The following is a 19759-nucleotide window of genomic DNA, read 5'->3' on the forward strand; positions in this document are numbered from 1 at the left end:
TATTATAGTTTGAATTTCAACCATGAAACATAATTCAAAAAACTCTATTGTTCTTTCTTCATTCCTGATATTTTAAGTTTTCTTCTTTGTGTCTGAAGTACTTATTTGCCATTCTTTTTAGGGTAGGTCTGTTGGCAGCAAATTCTTAGAATTGTTTTTTTTTTCCTCCCATTTGTGGTCTTGATTTCATCTTCATTTCTGTAGGATATTTCCAGAATATCCTTAGAATTCTGAATTGACTTTTCTTTCAGTACTTGTGAAGTGTTGTACCACTTTCTTTGGTCTTCAAATTTTTCTGATGAAAAATACCATCATTTGAATCATTGTTCCCTTACCCAAGATTATTTTTTTGGATTTATCCTTTTTGGACTTTGGTCATTTTTAATTTTTTAATTTTTTTGTGTGTGTTTATTTTTGAGACAGAGAGACAGTGAATGAGCGGGGGAGGGGCAGAGAGAAAGAGAAACACAGAGTCCAAAGCAGGCTCCAGGCTCTGAATGTCAGCCTGACGTGGGGCTCAAACTTGTGAACCATGAGATCAGGACCTGAGCTGAAGTCAGACACTCAACCCACTGAGCTACCCATATGCCCCATGGTCATCTTCTTGATACTACACTTGATCTTAGCCGAAAGGCCGAGAAGTGATTCATCACCTTCTTGAATTTTTATGTTTATCATTGCCAAATTTGGAAATTTTTTAGCTATCTTTTTTTCTAGATATATTTTCAGGTCCCCCTGCTTTCTCTCTTCTCTGGAATTTTGATAACATTGAATTTTTTAATTTAATTTAATTTAATTTTTTTAGTAGTCCTGTAGGTTTCCAGTCTATTTTTTCTCTCTTGTTCAAATTGGGTAATTTCTGTTGTTGTGTTGTGTGTTTTTTGTTTCTTATTTCTGAGTAGGCTCCATGCCCAAAATGGGGCTTGAATTCAACAACCCTGAGAACAAGAGTCAACATGTTTTACTGACTGACCCGGCTGGGTGCCCCATATTCTCGTGTTTTGAAATCCATTCTTTTATCATCATTCTCCTACTGAGCCCATTTAGTGAGGTTATTGTATTTTTCAATTCTAAGATTTCCATTTGACTATATTTTCTTCCTTCCTTTCTGAATTTTTTTGCTAAGACTTGCTTTTTGTTTCAGATGTGTTCTTAATTGGTCATAGGAGCATTTTTTTTATGACTGCTTTAAAATTCTTGTCTAAAATTATCTGACACACCGGCATCTGTTTCTTTTTTTCTCATCCAAGTTGGGGTTTTTCTTGGGTGTTGTTATGACAAATGTTTTTCAATTGCACTCTGGATGTTTGTAGAATTGTTATGAGACTGTATCCTATTTAATTTTATATTTGAGCAGTTCTCCATTGAAACCACACTAGCAGGTGTGTAGACACTGCTACAGAAATGTAGACACTGACTCTTTATACCAAGTGGGACCACTGGATGGGATAGAGAAGGATGCCTAACTATGCGGCAAGGATTGAAATCTATGCTTTCCACTTAGTTTCTACTAAGAAACTAAGGAGTGGTGGAGAGGAGAGGTGTCTTGTTACTGACAAGTAGGAGTGGAAGTCCAGCCTCCCCGTGGTCTCTGCTGACACTGTCCTGGTGGGGAGAGTTAGAGGTATCTAATTACACTAGGCAGGGGTTGAAATTTAGGTTTTTCACTTATCCTATGGGGAAGCTGAGAAATGCCTTGTTACTGATGTGAGGTTAAAAGCCCAGGTTCCCCATGTCGTCTCCACTAATTTAAGGGTGGTAGACATCTCATTACTATTGAGTGTTAGTGAAAGTCCAGACTGCCCACTCAGCCTTCTCTGATATTACCACATTGGGGATTGGGAAAGCCACTTCATTATTGCCAGATGAGGATAGAAATTTTAGCTCTTCACTTGGCCTTTGCTGACAGTGGTTGGGAGCCTATGGTTTTTTCTACCTTCTACCTGCCCTCCTCCTGCCACCTCGCCCCTCCTTCCCTGAATAGGGTATGTATTGTCACAAAGGTTTTTATGTTGCTAGGCTGACTCTTCGTAGTTCTTTAGCAAATGAGAAGAAGCCTTTCCTTTCCCTTCCCCTTCCCCTTTTCCTTCCCCTTCCCTCTGTATCTATTTCAGGTAGTGGGCTTCTTTAACACCCACTCAGAGCTATACAGAAGGCAAAAAGAAGCCTCAGGGAACTCATCACCATGTTATTCTTTGTGTTACAGGGTTCCTACCTGGATTTCCTTCTCTCTCCCTTTGGGAAACTTCTTATGTTTATTTATATATAACGTCTAGGGTTTTTACCTATTCTTAGTTAGAGGGATAGGTAGAAATGGGTTTACTCCATGTTCTCCATAACCAAAATTCTAAGTTCCCTTTTCCTTATTCTATAGAATAAGGCTTTAGACCAAGGAATATTACCTTAGTTGAAAAGCATTATTTGTACATTGTGAAACTAAAACCCATCGCCCAAAATAACACTCAGTAAACGAACATTTTCTCTCAATTTTAAGACTTCTGTAAAAGGATAGCCAGCATTTTCAGGGCTCCCTTGGCAACAAAAATCACAAGGAACATTTAAGTCATCAGGTTTCTTTTTTTTAATTAAAAAAAATTTTTTAATGTTTATTTACTTTTGAGTTGGGGGAAGGGACAGTGCTCAGAGCTCAAGCAGGGGAGGGACAGAGAGACACAGAATCCAAAGCAGGCTCCAGGCTCTGAGCTATCAGCACAGAGCCTGACGCAGGGCTTGAACCCACAAACCATGAGATCATGACCTGAGCCAAAGTTGGATGCTCAACTGACTTAGCCACCCAGGCACCCCTAAGTTACCAGGTTTTTTAATGATGCGAAAAGTTTTGTTGTTTAAGCCTATGCCCTACCAAATGAAAAACATGAAAAGCAAGACTGGAACTCTTCTGCCAGGCATTAGAATACAGTCTTAAAACCCAGGTACTCTGTGTTACTGAATCACTTAGACAAATCTGATATTTATCTGCATTGATGCAGCTATTTGTTCCCTGCCCAAAGGATGACACAACTAATGCTATAGGGACCTGGCTCTTCCCATAGGGTTAACCCTCTCAATAAATCTAGCATACAACCATAGAGAGATGTTTGTTTCTGCTGAAACCATGAAAGTAAGTTTGTCTCTCAGTTGGTGACATTTTGGAAGAGTATGAATATGTGAACAATTTGAAGATCAGGGGCATCCCTGATGGCTCAGAAAAATTGAAATGGTTTCTGTAGAAATGGGCAGCTGGGATGATGTCCAAGAAAAACAAATTCCACTTTTGGAAAAGTAATTTTATTGATTTCTGACAATGAAAATATTACATGCTGTTGGTCAAATATAAGAAAACAAAAATTTCAAGAAGATAAAAATTAGAATAAACTTTTTTTAAACATTTTGATGAGTGTCTTTTTTTCTGGTATGCATGGATGTTTTTTAGAAAGAGGATCATGCTACATGCTCTTTAGTGTCTTTAAAAAAAATTTTTTTTTTTAAATTTATTTCTGAGAGAGAGACAGTGTGAGCAGGGGAGCGTCAGAAAGACAGAGGGAGATACAGAATCTGAAGCAGCCTCCAGGCTCTGAGCTAGCTGTCAGCACAGAGCCTGACATGGGGCTTAAACCCACAAACCGTGAGATCATGACCTGAGCTGAAGTCAGATGCTTAACCGACTGAGCCACCCAGGCGCCCCTCTTTAGTGTCTTGTTTATTGCATTTACTATGTTATGGATATTGTTTCATATCAATTAATATAGGTCTATACTATCATATCAGTTAACTTGAAGAATCCTTTAGCCTGAAAAATTGTGCTTTATTGTTTGAATTTACATATCTTTGATTATTGGTGAGATCCTTTTATATATCTTTATTCTGTTAATTGCCTCATCTACTTTTTTCCCTTTGGGTGTTCAGCTTATTAATATTTATTTGTAAGAGGTCTTTATGTATTGGGGCACCTGGGTTGCTCAGTTAAGCATCTGACTTTGGCTCAGGTAATGATCTTGTGAGTTCGAGCCTTGTGTCAGGCTATGTGCTGACAGCTCAGAGCATGAAGACTGTTTTGGATTCTGTATCTCCCTCTCTCTGCCGTTCACCTGCTCACCCTCTGTCTCTCTCTCTCAGAAGTAAATAAACATTAAAAAATATTTTTTTAAAAAGAACTCTTTATGTATTTACTTTGGGTATTTCACAGGCAGTGAAATATTTTCTAAGTTTACTGTTTTTAAACTTTGTTCATAATGTTTTTCCATTTAGACATTTAAAATGTTTATGTAGTTGAATTTTTCTTTTTTTCTTTACGATTTCTGCCTTTGGTGTTCAACATGTGTTTTGACAATATATTTATAATAACTTAAACATGTTTTTCCCTTGCTGTTTTACTTAGTTTTTTTCTGATTCTGGATGATGAGGCCTCTCTGTAGTTTGGTTACTTCACTATTGGTGACATAAACCTGTCTCTGTATTCTTTATTTTTCTTTTTAATTTATCTATTTTTGAGAGAGAGAGTGGTGGTGGCGGTGGTGGGGAGCAGAGACAGAATCCCAAGCAGACTGCACATTGCCAGTGTGGAGCCTGATGCAGGGCTTGAACTCATAAACCGTGAGATCATGACCTGAGCCAAAATCAAGAGTCGGACACTTAATCGACTGAGCCATCCAGACACCCTTGTATTCTTTTTGAATGTGTAGTGAAATAGTATTTATCAACACTTTGTAAATTCCACTTAGAGTTCTCTCTTCTCTTCAACCTGAATTATAAAATCTAAAATTTACTTCACTGAGAAATAATGTGGCTGTAGATGGAAATGCTAATAACTTTATGAAGAAATAAAAGTAATCAAAATATTAACACAAGAATATTAAAATGATGTAATATTGTGATAGTCTCAATATTATGATATGTTAGGATTAAAATCTAAAGAATTAGGAACTATAGCTTTATTAGTATATGCTCCATCTGTAATACCTACTTATGAGCAATAATTTTCAAAATGATTTCTTTTCAGTGTCCTAAAACGTAGGATTTTGTCTATTTCCGTTTTGCCAGCTAGTCCCTATTAGAATGAGGAGGTCATGTTTCAGATGTGTATGGCATGTCCAGGCAGAATGGGTTTTCCCCCAGTGTCTCCTTTGTCTTAGAGCTGTCCTGTAATTGGTCAGCTTTCAGCAGTAGTCTGTAAAGTAACACTTTGTACGAGGGTTGATTTGTCTGTGACTGCTGTTAAATTGCTTTAGTGGTTGCTGTAAGTCTTATATCAGAAATATAGTTTGTCATAAAATTTTCCCATGGCACAGAAATGTAAATAAATAAAACTTCACATTTTTCTCCTTGATTCCATTCCCCATACGTAACTAGTTTTAATAGTGTGGTAATCCTTCCAGGCATTTTCTGTGTTCTTACAGCATTTATGTTTACAGAATTGAAAAATGACATAAATTATTATTTAGGAAGGAGTTTTTGTGGTTGGCAAATAGATTGACAACTTAGGTTCAAAAACCCCTGTGCTGCTGAACTTATTACCAAAAAATATTTATGAAAGAAAATACCTGAAGAAATGCACAAAAGTGAAAACCGTCAACCAAAAAGATGCTGTTACTAAAGAATATAGACAAGTCTCGTGTGATAAATAGCACTAAGCTTCTGTGTATTTGTCATTCAAGGGCGCAGCTGGAAACTGATTTGAAGATTGAGAAGGAATGGAGGCAGACTTTGCAGGAAGATCTTCAAAAGGAGAAAGATACCTTATCTCATCTTAGAAATGAGACCCAGCAGATCATTAGTCTTAAAAAAGTAAATGGTGGTAAAACTTTTAAAAATTACATCTTTAAAAACTAAGTTACTTAAAAAGAGAAATCATCATTTATATTTATACCAAAGAGACAGGATATACTAGTTACCTTTAAAAATACTGATAAGAAGGGCCCCTTGGCTGGCTCGGTTGGTAGCATATGCAACTCTTGATCTTGGAGTTGTGAGTTTGAGCCCCATGTTGGGTGGAGAGTTTACTTAAAAAACACAAAACCAGTAGGGAGATTAAATGAATGTGAAATGGCTGATATTTGATGGAGCAGCTATGAAAGAACTTGGACATAGAGTTCTATTTTTTATAAAAAAACTAAAGGACATATGTTCCTAATTATTGGTATATATACAATTTGGAGTTTCTTGTTTATTTCTTTTAAATTGCATTTTCTGTCTTTTATTGTTTTGAAGGAGTTCCTTAACATCCAGGATGAAAATCAGCAGTTGAAAAAAATCTATCACGAACAGGAGCAAGCTCTTCAAGAACTTGGCAGCAAACTTAGCGAGTAATTTCTCTTTTTTCTTTCATCTCTGTAATCATTGACTTTTATAAAGGTATGAGTGTGCCAAACTAAATAGGCAGAAAAGTTTATATGTAGAAAAGAAAGATAGGAACTATTAAAGAAAATCAAAAGCAAGCAAAAACCTTAAAGATAAACTTGCAAGACTGGATTGGAGGGATTTTGTTAAAAGTTGTGTTCAGTTTAGTAAATTTAGCTCTAAATGCTTCCTGTAGATAAAAGTTAAGACTCTTATTTAATTTCTTCAAATTAGAGAATTCAGAAGTCCATTTAATATATTTTTCCTGGAAAAACAGAAACCAGAATTTCAAACTCTCTGGAGAGATCTTCTTCAGACTGTTTTTTTTTCTTTTTTTTTTTAATGTTTTTTATTTATTTCAAGGAGAGAGAGAGAGACAGCGTGAGCAGGGGAGGGTCAGAGAGAGAGGGAGTCACAGACTGAAACAGGCTCCAGGCTCTGAGCTGGCAGTCAGCACAGAGCCCGACGCGGGGCTTGAACCCACGAACCGCGAGATCATGACCTAAGTGAAAGTCGGACGCTTAACCGACTAAGCCACCCAGGCACCCCTTCTTCAGACTGTTTTGAGAAGGAGCCAGCGTTGTGACGAGTGGAGAGTGTTCTATGCTAGAGTTGTGGCCTGACTTTATACAGTAAGGTTGGTTCTGCTGCAGTTAAGTGTTACTGGGTTCCTAGAAAGACAGGAAGGAGAAATGCTGTTCTGTCTGTCTCACATCTTCCTCCTTGTTCTGTGTGGTCTGTGTTTTGGGTTAGCAGCTTCGTCTTTGTACCCTGATAGAACACAATGCCAAGTACCTGAGATAAGCTCTAGAAGGTTTAATTTAGTATCCAACGTATCACTGCAACGGTGGGGGGGGAAGCATCACCTTTTTTAACACAGAAAAGTAAGAGTAAGAAAGCTATAGCGCTCATAATCGTATCACCTGTATAAATCCCTTTGATGTTTTATATGGTTAGAAATTCAGAAAGCACAAAAAGATGCAAAAAACGCAATTTCCTCCCTCTCCCAAGTATCAGTCCCTAGTTAGTGAACCTTAGAACAAAACTGTGCCTGAGCATCTTGTCATTTATGTGGATATGATTAGTTACATATACATACATATGTATCATTGGTAAAAATTAAACTCAATAGAAATCATAACTAGAATGGAGACTTCATTTCAAAAGATGAGATTTCATTAAGAAGTCTTGAAACCAGTTTCTGGTGCCGCAGGAAAGAGTAGTTTACTAAAACCACTAAAGGAAATACCAGTTTTCAAAAAGATAAAGCTGTTGGGATGCCTGGCTGGTTCAGTTGTTGGAGTATGAGACTCTTGGTCTTGAGGTTGTGAGTTTGAACCCACGATGGGGGGTAGAGTTGGCTTAAAAAAAAAAAAAAAAAAAAGATAAAGCTATTTTTGTTTGTATCAATTCAAAGAACAATTTGCATTGTGACTCTGATAAGCAAGATTTCAATTCTAATCTGCCATTCACCTAGTGAGTACTTTGACCCAGACTGTATGCTGAGTGTTTATTATCTTACTTCCCATATATTCATTTGGCAAATACTAAGCTTGTATTATGTGCCAGGCACTATTCCAAGTGCCAAGTACTAAACAATGTACAATCCTCACAACAAAATACATTTATTAAGATCATAAAAGTTTAATATTAAAACAGATTAGAATAGGGGCACCTGGGTGGTTAAGCATTGGACTTCAGCTCAGGTCATGATCTCATGGTTTGTGAGCATGAGCCCTGCTGTGGGTGAGCCCTGCTTCTCTCTCTCTTCCCCTCTCTTTTTGCCTCTTGCTCACTGTGCCCCCCTTAAGAAAAAAACAACAACAACCCAGAACAGATTAGATTAGTAAAATGGGAATAACTTTTCACCCATCTCCTATGCAGTGCTAAAGACTAGAGTTGTTTTAAACACATGATCATTTGAATGTTCGGATAGCTGAATTGACTTTTTTTTCTTTTGAAGATTTTATTTTTCAGTAATCTCTGCACCCATTGTGGTGTTTGAACCTATAACCCTGAGATCAAGAGTTGTGTGTCCTACTGACTGAGCCAGCCAGGCGCTCTTGAATTCACTTTTACCCCCCTTTTTCCTTTAGTCTGCTTTCTTGTTTCTCGAATTTTAGTTTGCATGAAAATTACTGCTCAAGGTTGGGTATACTCAACAATATATACTGAACTTCATGGGCTATTTAAGGAATTTTCAAGGGTTATTTTGACTAAGTTTTTTTTGTGCATGTACAGACTGCATGCCTGTCCCCTGTGTGACTACTATATGCATGTTCTTCTGAAGTTTGTGGGTTTTTTTCTTTCTTTTCTTTTTTGTCTTTTCAGTTAGGAACATATTAAGAGGTTTTTCTGTGTCAGTACATAAAGATATTCCATCGGATAGATGTGCTATAATTAAAACTGTTTCTAATTTTTTTCTTCTATAAATGATACTGCTGTGAACATCCTTGTATGTGTATGTTGATATCTTGATATACTTTATACTTTAATGAGGATATCTGAAGACTAATTTTCAAAGGTGACTGCTGGGCCAGAAAGAATGTGCTTTAGGAAATTCTGGTCATGCCGAGTCATCCTCCATCTGATATTAGACCTCCTTCAGTAGCAGGAGAGAACGCCTGTTTTTACCTATCTGATAGTTGAAAATCTTATTGTTTTGATTTGTGTTTCTTTAACCACAATCAAGGTTGAGCATCTGTATTTATTTATTTTTTAAGTAATCTCTATCCCCAACATGGGGTTTGAACCCACGATCCTGAGATCAAGAGTCACATACATGCTCCACCGACTGAACCAGCTGGGTGCCCCTGGGCATCTGAATGCATTTGTGTTCTATTTGTATTTATAGTTTACTGCCTATTCATATCTTTTGCATTTTTGGTTGGATTGCTCATCTTTTTCTTATGGGATTTTAAAAATTGTACACAGTGTACATCTTTTTTTTTTTTTTTACTAGTTTGTCGTTTGTCCTTATACTTCACTTATGATGTGTTTTTTTCTTGCTAATCTTTGAATTTTTATGGCGCAGATTTATTAACTTTCCTCTATTGTTTCTGGGACCGTAGTTCATAAGACATGGGTAAGGGCCAGTTTTGAGTCAGAACTTATTTTATTTTTCTAAACTGTTGTCCTCTGAGTGGTGAGAATAATTTATCAGGGCTGGATGAGGGACAGTGGCCTCTGTGAGTTTCCCCATACCATACCGGTTTATCTGTAAAACACTTATTCCTTCTCTTCATCCTCCTCTTCCTGTCATTATAAGCTATCAGATTGAAATTAAGTAAAAACCGATTCCTCCCTAATATACAGGGTGATGAATATTTGTTAACAAAATTTGTTGATGAGGAGGGACTGAGGTTGGATGGGTACTTTTTAATCTTTGCTTCTATTTCACCAAAAGCTTTTAGGCTTTATGTAAACCATTTGGGTATTATTTAAAATGGGGAGTGGGAGGAGAAAGGTCATTTGGAATAATAGGAACCAAATTTAATTTTGTTAAAAGGGAAAAGTTGTATTTCAGGAAGAAGAGTTTTGTGTATGGAAAACTATATAACTGATAGTTTTATTTAAAATATATACATTCTCATCTCCTCAACATGTAGATTATCGTCTCTGAGTGGTAGGATCATAGATAATTACTGCTGTTTGTAATCTGCATGTTCATTAACATGTGTTTTCAAAAGGTGAAAAGTATCACAGCTCTATTTTCCTTAATATTTCTACTCTTACTGGTTTTTTTGCATCTGGTAGGGAAATAGTGTGCATAATGGTTAGCAGTAGGCTCCATTGTCATAAAGAGCAGGGCCTGAATCCTGGCTTCTGCAGTTACTACCTCTGTGACCTGTTACAAGAGTGAAACCTCATCAGGCTTCATCTTTATTGTTGTTATTTTTTTTACAACTGATCTTTAAAATATTTCTTTTTAAGATTAAATGAGCATATGCATGCAAAGTTTATATCAAGGTGTCTGGCACACATAAGCCTACAATAAATGATAGCTTTTATTAATATTCTCATAACCACATGAAAATGCCAATATTCTTTTGCTAAAGAAAGCAAATTTTAAATTTAAAGAAGACATTTTTGCTTTAGGAAATTTTGAAAATTTAGGAAAATAGAAAAAACATAATTCTGGTCAAAAACAATCATTAGAATCATTATGCATGAATACAACTTTGTATTCTATGAAAACCCGGTACCTTAATAATGAATTGCTAGATGTTCTATATTTAATGTATTTACTGAATATGGATCTATTTTATAATCCTTATAGATCAAAACTTAAAATAGAAGATATAAAAGAAGCCAACAAAGCACTGCAGGTGAGTAGGAAGTGTTTTCCTCAAGAAGGGAAGTATAGATATATGTGAAAGTCTCCAACAGAAGGTAAAAAAGACTTGTATGAATCTAAGGTATAGTTTAGTGAATCCCACGTTGTATAGAGGCAGAAGCACTGAACAGGGAGCTGGGACGACGGGGATCCAGCTCCTCCCTATTATTCCTCTAGAGTTAATAATCATGTTGGAAATGACCTTGGAAATAGTTTTATCTACTCTCTTACAAAGCATGGCCTGATAGACTGAAATGGTCTTTGAATTTGAGTTCTTGAGTTTCTATACTGGTCTATTACTTACCAGGTTTTGACTTTAACAAGTTATACCTTCATGGAGTCTGTTTTCTCTTCTAAAATGGCTTGTGAAATGGCCTTATGATTTTGCACCGGGTTGCTTTGAATATTGAGGTTCGTATGTGTGAAAAGTGATTAGTACAGTCTATCAGTACAGGGTTTTGAATGTGTCTGGTTACAGGAATCCCTTCACAACACAGGAGAAAATAGTCTTTCTGTGAGTACTTCAGTGAGATTGCCTCCTATCACAGCTCCCATTTTTAAAAAGTTCTTTATTTTGGGGGCACCGGTGGCTCAGTTGATCAAGTGTCTGACTTGAGATTTCAGCTCAGGTCATGATCTCATAGTTCATGAGTTTGAGCTCCATGTTGGACTCTGTACTGAAAACGTGGAGCCTACTTGGGATTCTGTCTCTCTCTCTCTCTCTCTCTCTCTCTCTGTCCCTNAAGGAACCCCAGCCAGCTTCACACTGTCAGGCGGCACAGAGCCCGAAGCAGGGCTTGAAAATGAACCATGAGATCATGACCTGAGCAGAAACCAAGAGTCAGATGCTTAACCAACTCAGCCACCCAGGCGCCCCTAGTTTAGACCTATTGCCTGGTTAACATGGTAGATGAGGAGTTTTGCTCACTCCCANCTCTCCCGCTCATGCTTTCTCTTTCTTGCTCTCTAAAAATAATATAATAAACTTAAAAATAAGAAATCTCTACACCCAGTGTGGGGCCTGAAGTCGCAACCCCAAGATCAAGAGTTGCATGCTCCTCTGAGCCAGCCATGTGCCTCCCCATTTTGTTTTTTATAAAAAAACATGAAAATGTTACATGAAAATAATTTAAAAGGTCAGTTAGTGCTTGGAAGACTTAAAAAATAATGGTAGCAGTCTCTTGTTCTTCACCCCTTATCCACTTTGGCTTCTGCCACCTGAAGGGAGTTACTTTGAATTCTCTTGGTTGTTTCTTCTGGCACTTCCCCCTATTTCTAAATTTATGCAGTATAATTCACTCATTTATTTAAGACCTTTTTATTTTAGGCCTATTTTTTTTTTTTTAATTAATTTCTGAGAGGGAGGGAGGGAGGGGGGAGNAGAGTCAGATGCTTAACCAACTCAGCCACCCAGGCGCCCCTAGTTTAGACCTATTGCCTGGTTAACATGGTAGATGAGGAGTTTTGCTCACTCCCACCCTGGTCTGTTTACTCTTCATTGTCCTTCCAATGTAATTAAGTAAAAGTTTTTGTAGAATTCATTTACTGGATATACTTCATTATGGCTGTTTAAATCTCGTTCTTTGTTGGGCTACGTGGTATATTGGGACTATGTTTTCTTTCTTGAACTACTTCTTTTTCCTCTGACGTTAATAATTGCCTTAAAAGTTTTGTTGTATTTGAACATTGGAGTTTTCTCATACCTTCAAACACATCTGTAACATGCTGGATCAAAGATTTTCACACGGTAAAATGAATCAGGTAATTGTTTCTTTTTTCTTTTTTTTATTTCTGAGAGAGAGACAGAGACAGCATGAGCAGGGGAGGGTCAGAGAGAGAGGGAGACACAGAATCTGAAACAGGCTCCAGGCCCTGAGCTAGCTGTCAGCACAGAGCCCGATGTGGGGCTTGAACCCACGAACCATGAGATCACGACCTGAGCCGAAGTCGGTCACTTAACCGACTGAGCCACCCAGGCGCCCCTTAATTCTTTTTTCCTTGGAGTCATCCCTCCTGGATTTCTTTGCTCTCCTGCTCCAGTCTGGTCTGGTAACCTGTCTTGACATTTTCCTTTGCTTCCATTCTCAGACTTCCCTTTACCCTTCTCATATGTTAGAGCTCCTATTACCTGAATCCTTTAACTTCTTGGTCTCCTCCTTTGTTTGGGGCAGTGCATCCTTTGGTTGCTTCCTGGAAAATGTTGAATGAAGATCAAGGTTTTAAGAATTTGTGCGTCTGCATAGATGCCTTTTATTTTGCTCACATTTTTTTGGATGGGCACGGGTGTCTGCCCAACTCATTATTTAAACTCTGTGAAATTTTTTTCATTATGAAATATACCACGTATATAACTGTATGCATACAACTTAAAAACAAAGGCATACTCCATAACTTAGCCTAGAGGGAGATTATGTTCTCCTCTTTATAGTAGTAATTTTGTGTTAGTCACTGTTGTTTTTCTTTATAGTCTAATCATTCTTGTCTATCTTTACATTTTTTTAATGTTTTATTATTTTTGAGAGAGAGAGACACACAGCGTGAGCAGGGGAGGGTCAGAGGGAGAGGGAGACACAGACTCTGAAACAGGCTCCAGGCTCTGAGCTGGCTGTCAGCACAGAGCCCGACGCGGGGCCCGAACCCACGAACCGCGAGATCATGACCTGAGCTGAAGTCGGACGCTTAAACCACTGAGTCACCCAGGCGCCCTTTGTCTCTCTTTACAAAATATTATCTAGAGTTTTGTTTTTATATATATGGAAATGGATTTATTTATATGTGACTTAATTTTTTTGTCCTTGCTGTTGACCTGTTGATTGGGTCTGTGAGGGCTGTCCTACAGTTTCTTACATTCTGGATTTTATCTACCATTTCATAGTAGTAAACTTGTTCCTCTGTCCTTTTACTGCCTGTAAACTGGAAGTTAAACCTAAAAGGTTTGGTTAGATTCTGGTGCAACTTTCTGTGAGAATTTTTCTCTCTGCTACCATATTTTTAATATTCGGCAGGCCCTATTTACGTATTTTTCCTTTTAAGATTAGCATCTGCATTTTATCTCTGGGGATATTCATTAGTTTCTTTAAAGTTTTCTTCTGCTACTGCCATTCTGTCTTCTGAATTCCCTTCTTGGGTTTGTTTCTTTGGCTGAAGTACCTCCTGCCTGTCATTCCTTAAATGTTGGGAAACCCTCCCATTTCAATAAAGGTACAAAAAATCTTGGAAGCCCTGCGTGTGTGGGTGGGGGGATGAGAGTGGTTATAGACCATAGGCCTCACCACAGAGAAATCTGGTAACTAGTAAACTGTTGGTCACCCTCTCCAAGTTATGTTAATATCTATAGGACTTTTCTCTGGGGCAACTGAGTTTCTTCAGAGAAGGAGCCTCTAATATCCTGTCTTGGGTGTGTAAATTGGGTGGCTGACATTTTGGAATTGGGCAGAGAATAATGGCCATGTTTACAGAGTAATAGCTTCTAGTTTTGACTCTGCTTGAAAAACACTGTTTCAAAAAAAGAAAAAAGAAAACTGTTTCCTTGAGGAGGCAGCGTCAGCTCTTTGGACAAGTTTTCACATCTGTCAAATGGGAATAAAGGTGCTAATCTCTGAGGTCCCTTCCAAGCTGATGCACGAGGCTTGCTCTGCAGTGTACAGCCTTTCTATTTGGGAGACAGGAAGGGTAAATTCATTCAGCTTAAAATAAATTTGGAAGGCCAAGCTCTGATGTCAGAAAGATTAATTCTGAACCTAATGCTGCTTGGAAACCTGCTTCACATCAGGCTCGCCATCCCTTAAGGTATATAGCTTGGCAGGAAGCAAAGCTGCTTCCACTAAGTGGCTTTTGGACATTTGGAAAGTCACTTTCCTTTTTAATGGCATTCATCAAGTTGCATTGGGTTATTATTTTAAATGTTTTTATTTTTTACTTTTGAGAGCGTGCGAGCAGGGAAGGGGCAGAGAGAGAGGGAGACACAGAATCCAAAGCAGGCTCCAGGCTGTCAGGCAAAGAGTCCTATGTGAGGCTTAAACTCCCCAACCACGAAATCATGATCTGAGCCGAAGTCAGATGCTTAACCAATTGAGACACCCAGGTGGCCTGCACTGGAGTATTTTTAAGTTCTCATCTTGCTTTTAAAAAAAATCTACAATTCAGTCATTTGATTCTTTACTGGTATTTGTCTGATAGGAGCTATCTAGAGTTTTCTTGTCCCCCTCTATCTTTAAGAATATATAATAATATATACATGTAATACATATACAAATGTGTTAACTGTTCATGCTAATGCTTCTGATCAGCAGCAGGTTATTAAATGTAGTTAAGCTTTGGGGGACTCCAATTATATGTGGATTTTTTGCCTATATAGAGGTCGATACCCTTTACCCCCTAAGTTCAAGGGTCAGCTCTGCTTGGTTCTTTGGCATTATGCCCTAGTCTAGGCCATTTTAAAAAGGAACATGTGGCGAGATTAATCAGAAGCATCATCTAACAAAGAGAAAAACAATGTTCTTAGCCAGGGTCTTGGATGGGTTAAGAATGGGTCCATTTAGAAATTTCAGGTGTCGTTAACTCTCACCTGTTAAAGACCACTTACATAACATTTCCTGCTCATCTACACAGTGGTTATTAAATGTATTATATAACTTAAGGGAAATTAATAGACATGTAAAACTTAAGGCGGTATCTAAAATAACAATTTCAAACGTGATTTCCAAATTCTCTTCAAATTTTAAGGACTGATATTTGGTATACTTAATGCCAAACTCATGCATTTTATAGTGAAAAATGTATCCTTGTATCTTGGACTACATTATATCTAAGGTTTTTTCTTCCTTAAAGTGAATACCCATCAGTAGATTTAAAGATTTTATAATGAAATGTCCACATACAATTGTACAGAGAAAAGTTAACCCAGTTTCAGCATTTAATATACTGCCAATCTTGTTTTATTTATATTTAACCCCTGCCCCTTCTCCCTTAACCAGATTATTTTGAAGCAAATCCCACACTTGTTAATTCTCCCAACTATGTCAGTATTTCTGTATATTCCCACAAGATGTTCTTGGTTGAAAATATTTTCACATGCAATTTTTATTGTTAACGCTTTGAGCATTTACATGCACATTTCTTCCTACTAGGGACTGGTTTGGTTGAAAGACAAAGAAGCAACACATTGTAAACTTTGTGAAAAGGAATTCTCACTCTCCAAGAGAAAGGTAAGGGAGATAAGGAAGTGAATCCAAAAGCTTTGGTGCAAACAGGTCTTCTAATTGTATTTTCTTTGATTTTTCCATTTAATAGCACCACTGTAGGAACTGTGGGGAAATTTTCTGTAACGCTTGCTCTGACAACGAATTGCCTTTGCCTTCTTCACCAAAGCCAGTACGGGTTTGTGATTCCTGTCACGCATTGCTGATCCAGAGATGCTCATCCAACTTGCCATAAAACTCCAGAACTAAGTCCTTACATATGAGTGTACCTACAATGGGTGGTTAATGTGTGAACACGTATATGCTGTTTAGACAGCCCTTATTAAGCAGCTCTCAGATGGTTTTATCTTCCACATATTCATGGGAACTAGAAGCTGTAGAATAGCTCATTGTTACTCAAGAACTTTCAACAGGGCATGCTTTAAAATTTAGCTTAATTCCTAACTGATGTAATAATCATGTAACTTTTAACGCCATTGAAAAGGCCAGATAACATAGCTCACACACACACTTGCCTTATTTTGTAAAGGCCTTCTTAAAAGTAGGGGTGCAGATGGTTTAACTCTCCAGATTGTCAAGTTGGTATTTGACGGTGCCTGTAGGTTTCTTAATGCACTTTAAAGCTTCACAGTTCTCAAAGATCAGAAATACATTGAACTTTTTACAAGTATTACTATTCCAACTCGAGAGACTTCCTTAGCTTGCTAAGATTTCAACCTTAACTCTGTCCTTTCTGCCCTACTGCCTTTGCTCATTTTGCATTAGAAATGGCCAATACTTTATCCTATAAAATCTCCTTTTGGTCTTCCTGTAATCATTAATGTATTTATTAGTACTTTTCAGATATAGTGGGTTAAAGAGGTACTATTTTACCTGTTTTTTTCCTTTGAAAGGAAGTTAAAACTATCCTTTTCTTTTTACCAAAAAAAGTTACCACTTGCAGATCTTTCCATATGCTATTCCTGCTAACACTAATTTTTTTTTTAGGGAGGGCTCATACTTCTTTAAATTAAAAAGAAAGATCTGTCCCCAGAAAAAAGGTTTATTGTTAGGGATTACAGGCTCCGGAGTGGTTCTCCTCTAAGCATTAAAGGAGAAACCTAAAACAGCTAAACTTTGCCTTTGATATTTTTTATTGTATCATATTCTAATAACTTTTAGGAAGCATTACATCATAGTAGTGATCCACTACTGCAGTTATAAACACAGTGAAGTATTCACCATATAATGAGAACCTCTAAGGCAGCATCTGGAGCAGATGATCTGATCTCAGCCCTGCCATAAACACATCAACTATTTCAAGCATGAAAGATTCAATAAACACTAATCTCATTACACTGCTTGTAGCGTACCAAGAATATGTAGTTACCCTTGTATGATTAATCCTTTGAGTAGCACTCAAACTTGGGATACCCTTTCCCCGCCTCCCCTTAGGTATTAATTTTAGCTATGCACTTTAAGTCTATGACCCTTCACACAGGTCACATAGGAATTTATCATTGATCCTGAATTAATCCTGACTACCCTCCTCCCACCTAAAATGGAATTACTTATTCTGCAGGATCCTTTCCTCAGAATATACTATTTTCACTTGGGTTTAAAAAAATAAATTTTCAAAATCGCCAAAGTATGAAGCCAGTATTTTACTCGATTTTCTCCATATCCAGTTAGCTTTTAAGGTCTTCAGTTAGAACTGCTGTACAGATTTTTAGGTGGTCTTTCTTGAGTGCCGACAGAAAATGTTGTCAAGAGATGAATTATATTCTTGAACTGTTTTGTATTGATGGGATGAACATTTTTATGATTGCTAAAAAATAAGCAAATATGAAATTTCAAGTACTTTTTTATTACTGTGCTGCTTATTAGAGCAAATTTCTGAATGTGATTTTGCTTAAATTCTAAGGCTGGTTTCTTCAACAAATAAACCATGATTTTCAGTCCCCCTTTAAATTCTTTGTTACTCAAAACTCCCATGATCACCCACCACTGATCTGGGCTTGTATGCAAGCCTTTAGGACAGCAATCCCCCCTTGTTTCATTTAGTTTGGGCTCTTACTTAAAAGCTAGCTATACTAAATTTTGGATTTTGTTATAAAACTTAATTTGTATTGTGATCTATACTATTTGTCAAGATTTGCCCTCATAGAAAGTATTTTAGCCAGTACTACAATAATGCTGTGGTGGTGCCAAGGAATTGTGACTGTAATTCTTTTACTCTGCGATGTTTTAAAACAAAATGTGAATTTTATAAACCAAATAAAAGATATGAAAAATTAGCCTTTCAAATGGCAACTTGCATTTATGACTTTTATTACTTGATTTTAATAGGATAGTCCTGGGAAAATCAAACCACATAAGATCTTTAAAGGATAAGTGGTAGGAGCCTAATATTTAAATGGCTAATTAAAGGAGTAGTACAAGCATTAAATAAATCACTGCTTCAGTTGATTGATTGATAGGCTCCATTTGAGCTAACACAGCTTCCTTCTTTCTGTAACAGCAGAAATCACTCCTCAGGAGTCACCTTCTCCAGTGTTCACCTAGATACAGGACCTTTTACCAATATGATTTACAATCAGTAGCCGACACAAAGCATTCTAGGACAGACCACACTATTATCTCCCACGTTGATATTTATTACATTAATAACATTTCTAGCAAAAACAAGTAACAAGGTCAATAAATGAATTCACATTGACAGGTTTCATTTTGATCCATTAGCCAATTTGGAAAAAAGCCATATTGATCAAAGGGATTAAAAGTAAAAAGCACCTTTTCCTTGCTACATATAGTATTTTTTAACACAATGGCTCTAAAACTCCAAACAGATATCAAATGCAAAATCCAACTTCCAGGACTCTCATTTTAATTAAGACTATCACATGGACTTGTCTCTTACATTTGTTTAGTCATTTATACAGCTACTAAAAAAAAAATCATATACTCTTAACTATTGGGCAGGGAAACTGAAAAGAACAGCTGTGAGAATTATACTCCACAGTAAATACTTTTTGTACTGAATTCTCATTCACTGAGAACCTTAACCTAGTCTAAGACATTTTGAGATAACTTACAACTATCTTTTTTTGGGAAACATTTTTGGTACTTCAGTCAAGTGCTGAGTGAAAATCTAGGGCTAGAATTTAAACTTCCAACACATTCCTAGGTAACACAATTAGGAATATTTAGAAATCCAGATACCTTTTAGACCTTCAACATTCCAGAGCTATGCTTGATAATGACATTTGAAAAAGAATGACTAATATAGAAATTAGCGGAATTTATACTCCTGAAGCCACCTACACTCAGTCTTTAGGTTTTATATATTTACAGTATTGTCCAGGAGAAATTAAAAGAAAAAAGTTACACTAATTATTTTCCAAGCTCTATTCCAGATGTCTGCTTATTAAAGACTTGTAGTTTATGCAAAGGTGAACCATTGTCCTCTAAAATTATACTATACTACTTGTAGAGCTAATAGTAAAATACATCAACCCAAATCTTATGAAAGCAGCACATCCTTAGGAGTAACTAGTATATAAAAAGTATCAACATCAGTGGTTTGAATATAAAAATTTATTTTTAAGTCAAAGTATGCAACAAATAAAACCTACAGAAAACAGATTTTTCCATCACAATCTGTTGCTTTACCAAATAATATTTTGAAAACACATTCCTTCAGTCATTATAAAGTTCTTAAAATACAAAAGAAATTGAATCTGTAAGAAAGTCTAGTAGACCAGACGTTGTTGTCAGGACTTTTATGTTGGTGGTTATGCTTTAATACATCCCACGCCATCCACCTCCACTCATGCCACCTTGCCCATAGTAACCTCCACTGCCTCCACCACCACGGCCTTAAAAAAAAAAAAAAAAAGACATGTAG

The 19759-nt window shown here is 37.0% G+C and overlaps 2 protein-coding genes across 10 annotated transcripts in view; one reads left to right on the plus strand and one right to left on the minus strand.

The window, feature by feature from the left end:
• Positions 1-18263, plus strand: part of RUFY2 (RUN and FYVE domain containing 2) — a 45128-nt gene extending 26865 nt beyond the window's left edge. For 3 of the 5 annotated variants that reach the window (XM_077778679.1, XM_077778677.1, XM_077778678.1), the window contains exons 14-18: positions 5655-5784; positions 6208-6302; positions 10616-10664; positions 15802-15879; positions 15965-18263. In XM_077778679.1, coding sequence (XP_077634805.1) covers positions 5655-5784; positions 6208-6302; positions 10616-10664; positions 15802-15879; positions 15965-16108 — 496 coding nt within the window. In that variant the 3' untranslated portion in view covers positions 16109-18263. The remainder of the gene's footprint in view (positions 1-5654; positions 5785-6207; positions 6303-10615; positions 10665-15801; positions 15880-15964) is intronic. The other 2 variants (XM_077778681.1, XM_077778680.1) reach the window with 2 other exon arrangements.
• Positions 18264-18488: 225 nt separating this feature from the next.
• Positions 18489-19759, minus strand: part of HNRNPH3 (heterogeneous nuclear ribonucleoprotein H3) — a 44025-nt gene continuing 42754 nt past the window's right edge. For all 5 annotated transcript variants that reach the window (XM_077778684.1, XM_077778688.1, XM_077778689.1 and 2 more), the window contains exon 10: positions 18489-19730. In XM_077778684.1, the coding sequence (XP_077634810.1) occupies positions 19654-19730 (77 nt within the window). In that variant the 3' untranslated portion in view covers positions 18489-19653. The remainder of the gene's footprint in view (positions 19731-19759) is intronic.

This window comes from Crocuta crocuta, unplaced genomic scaffold, assembly GCF_008692635.1.
Source record: "Crocuta crocuta isolate KB4526 unplaced genomic scaffold, BGI_CrCroc_1.0 scaffold167, whole genome shotgun sequence".
NCBI lineage: Eukaryota > Metazoa > Chordata > Mammalia > Carnivora > Hyaenidae > Crocuta > Crocuta crocuta.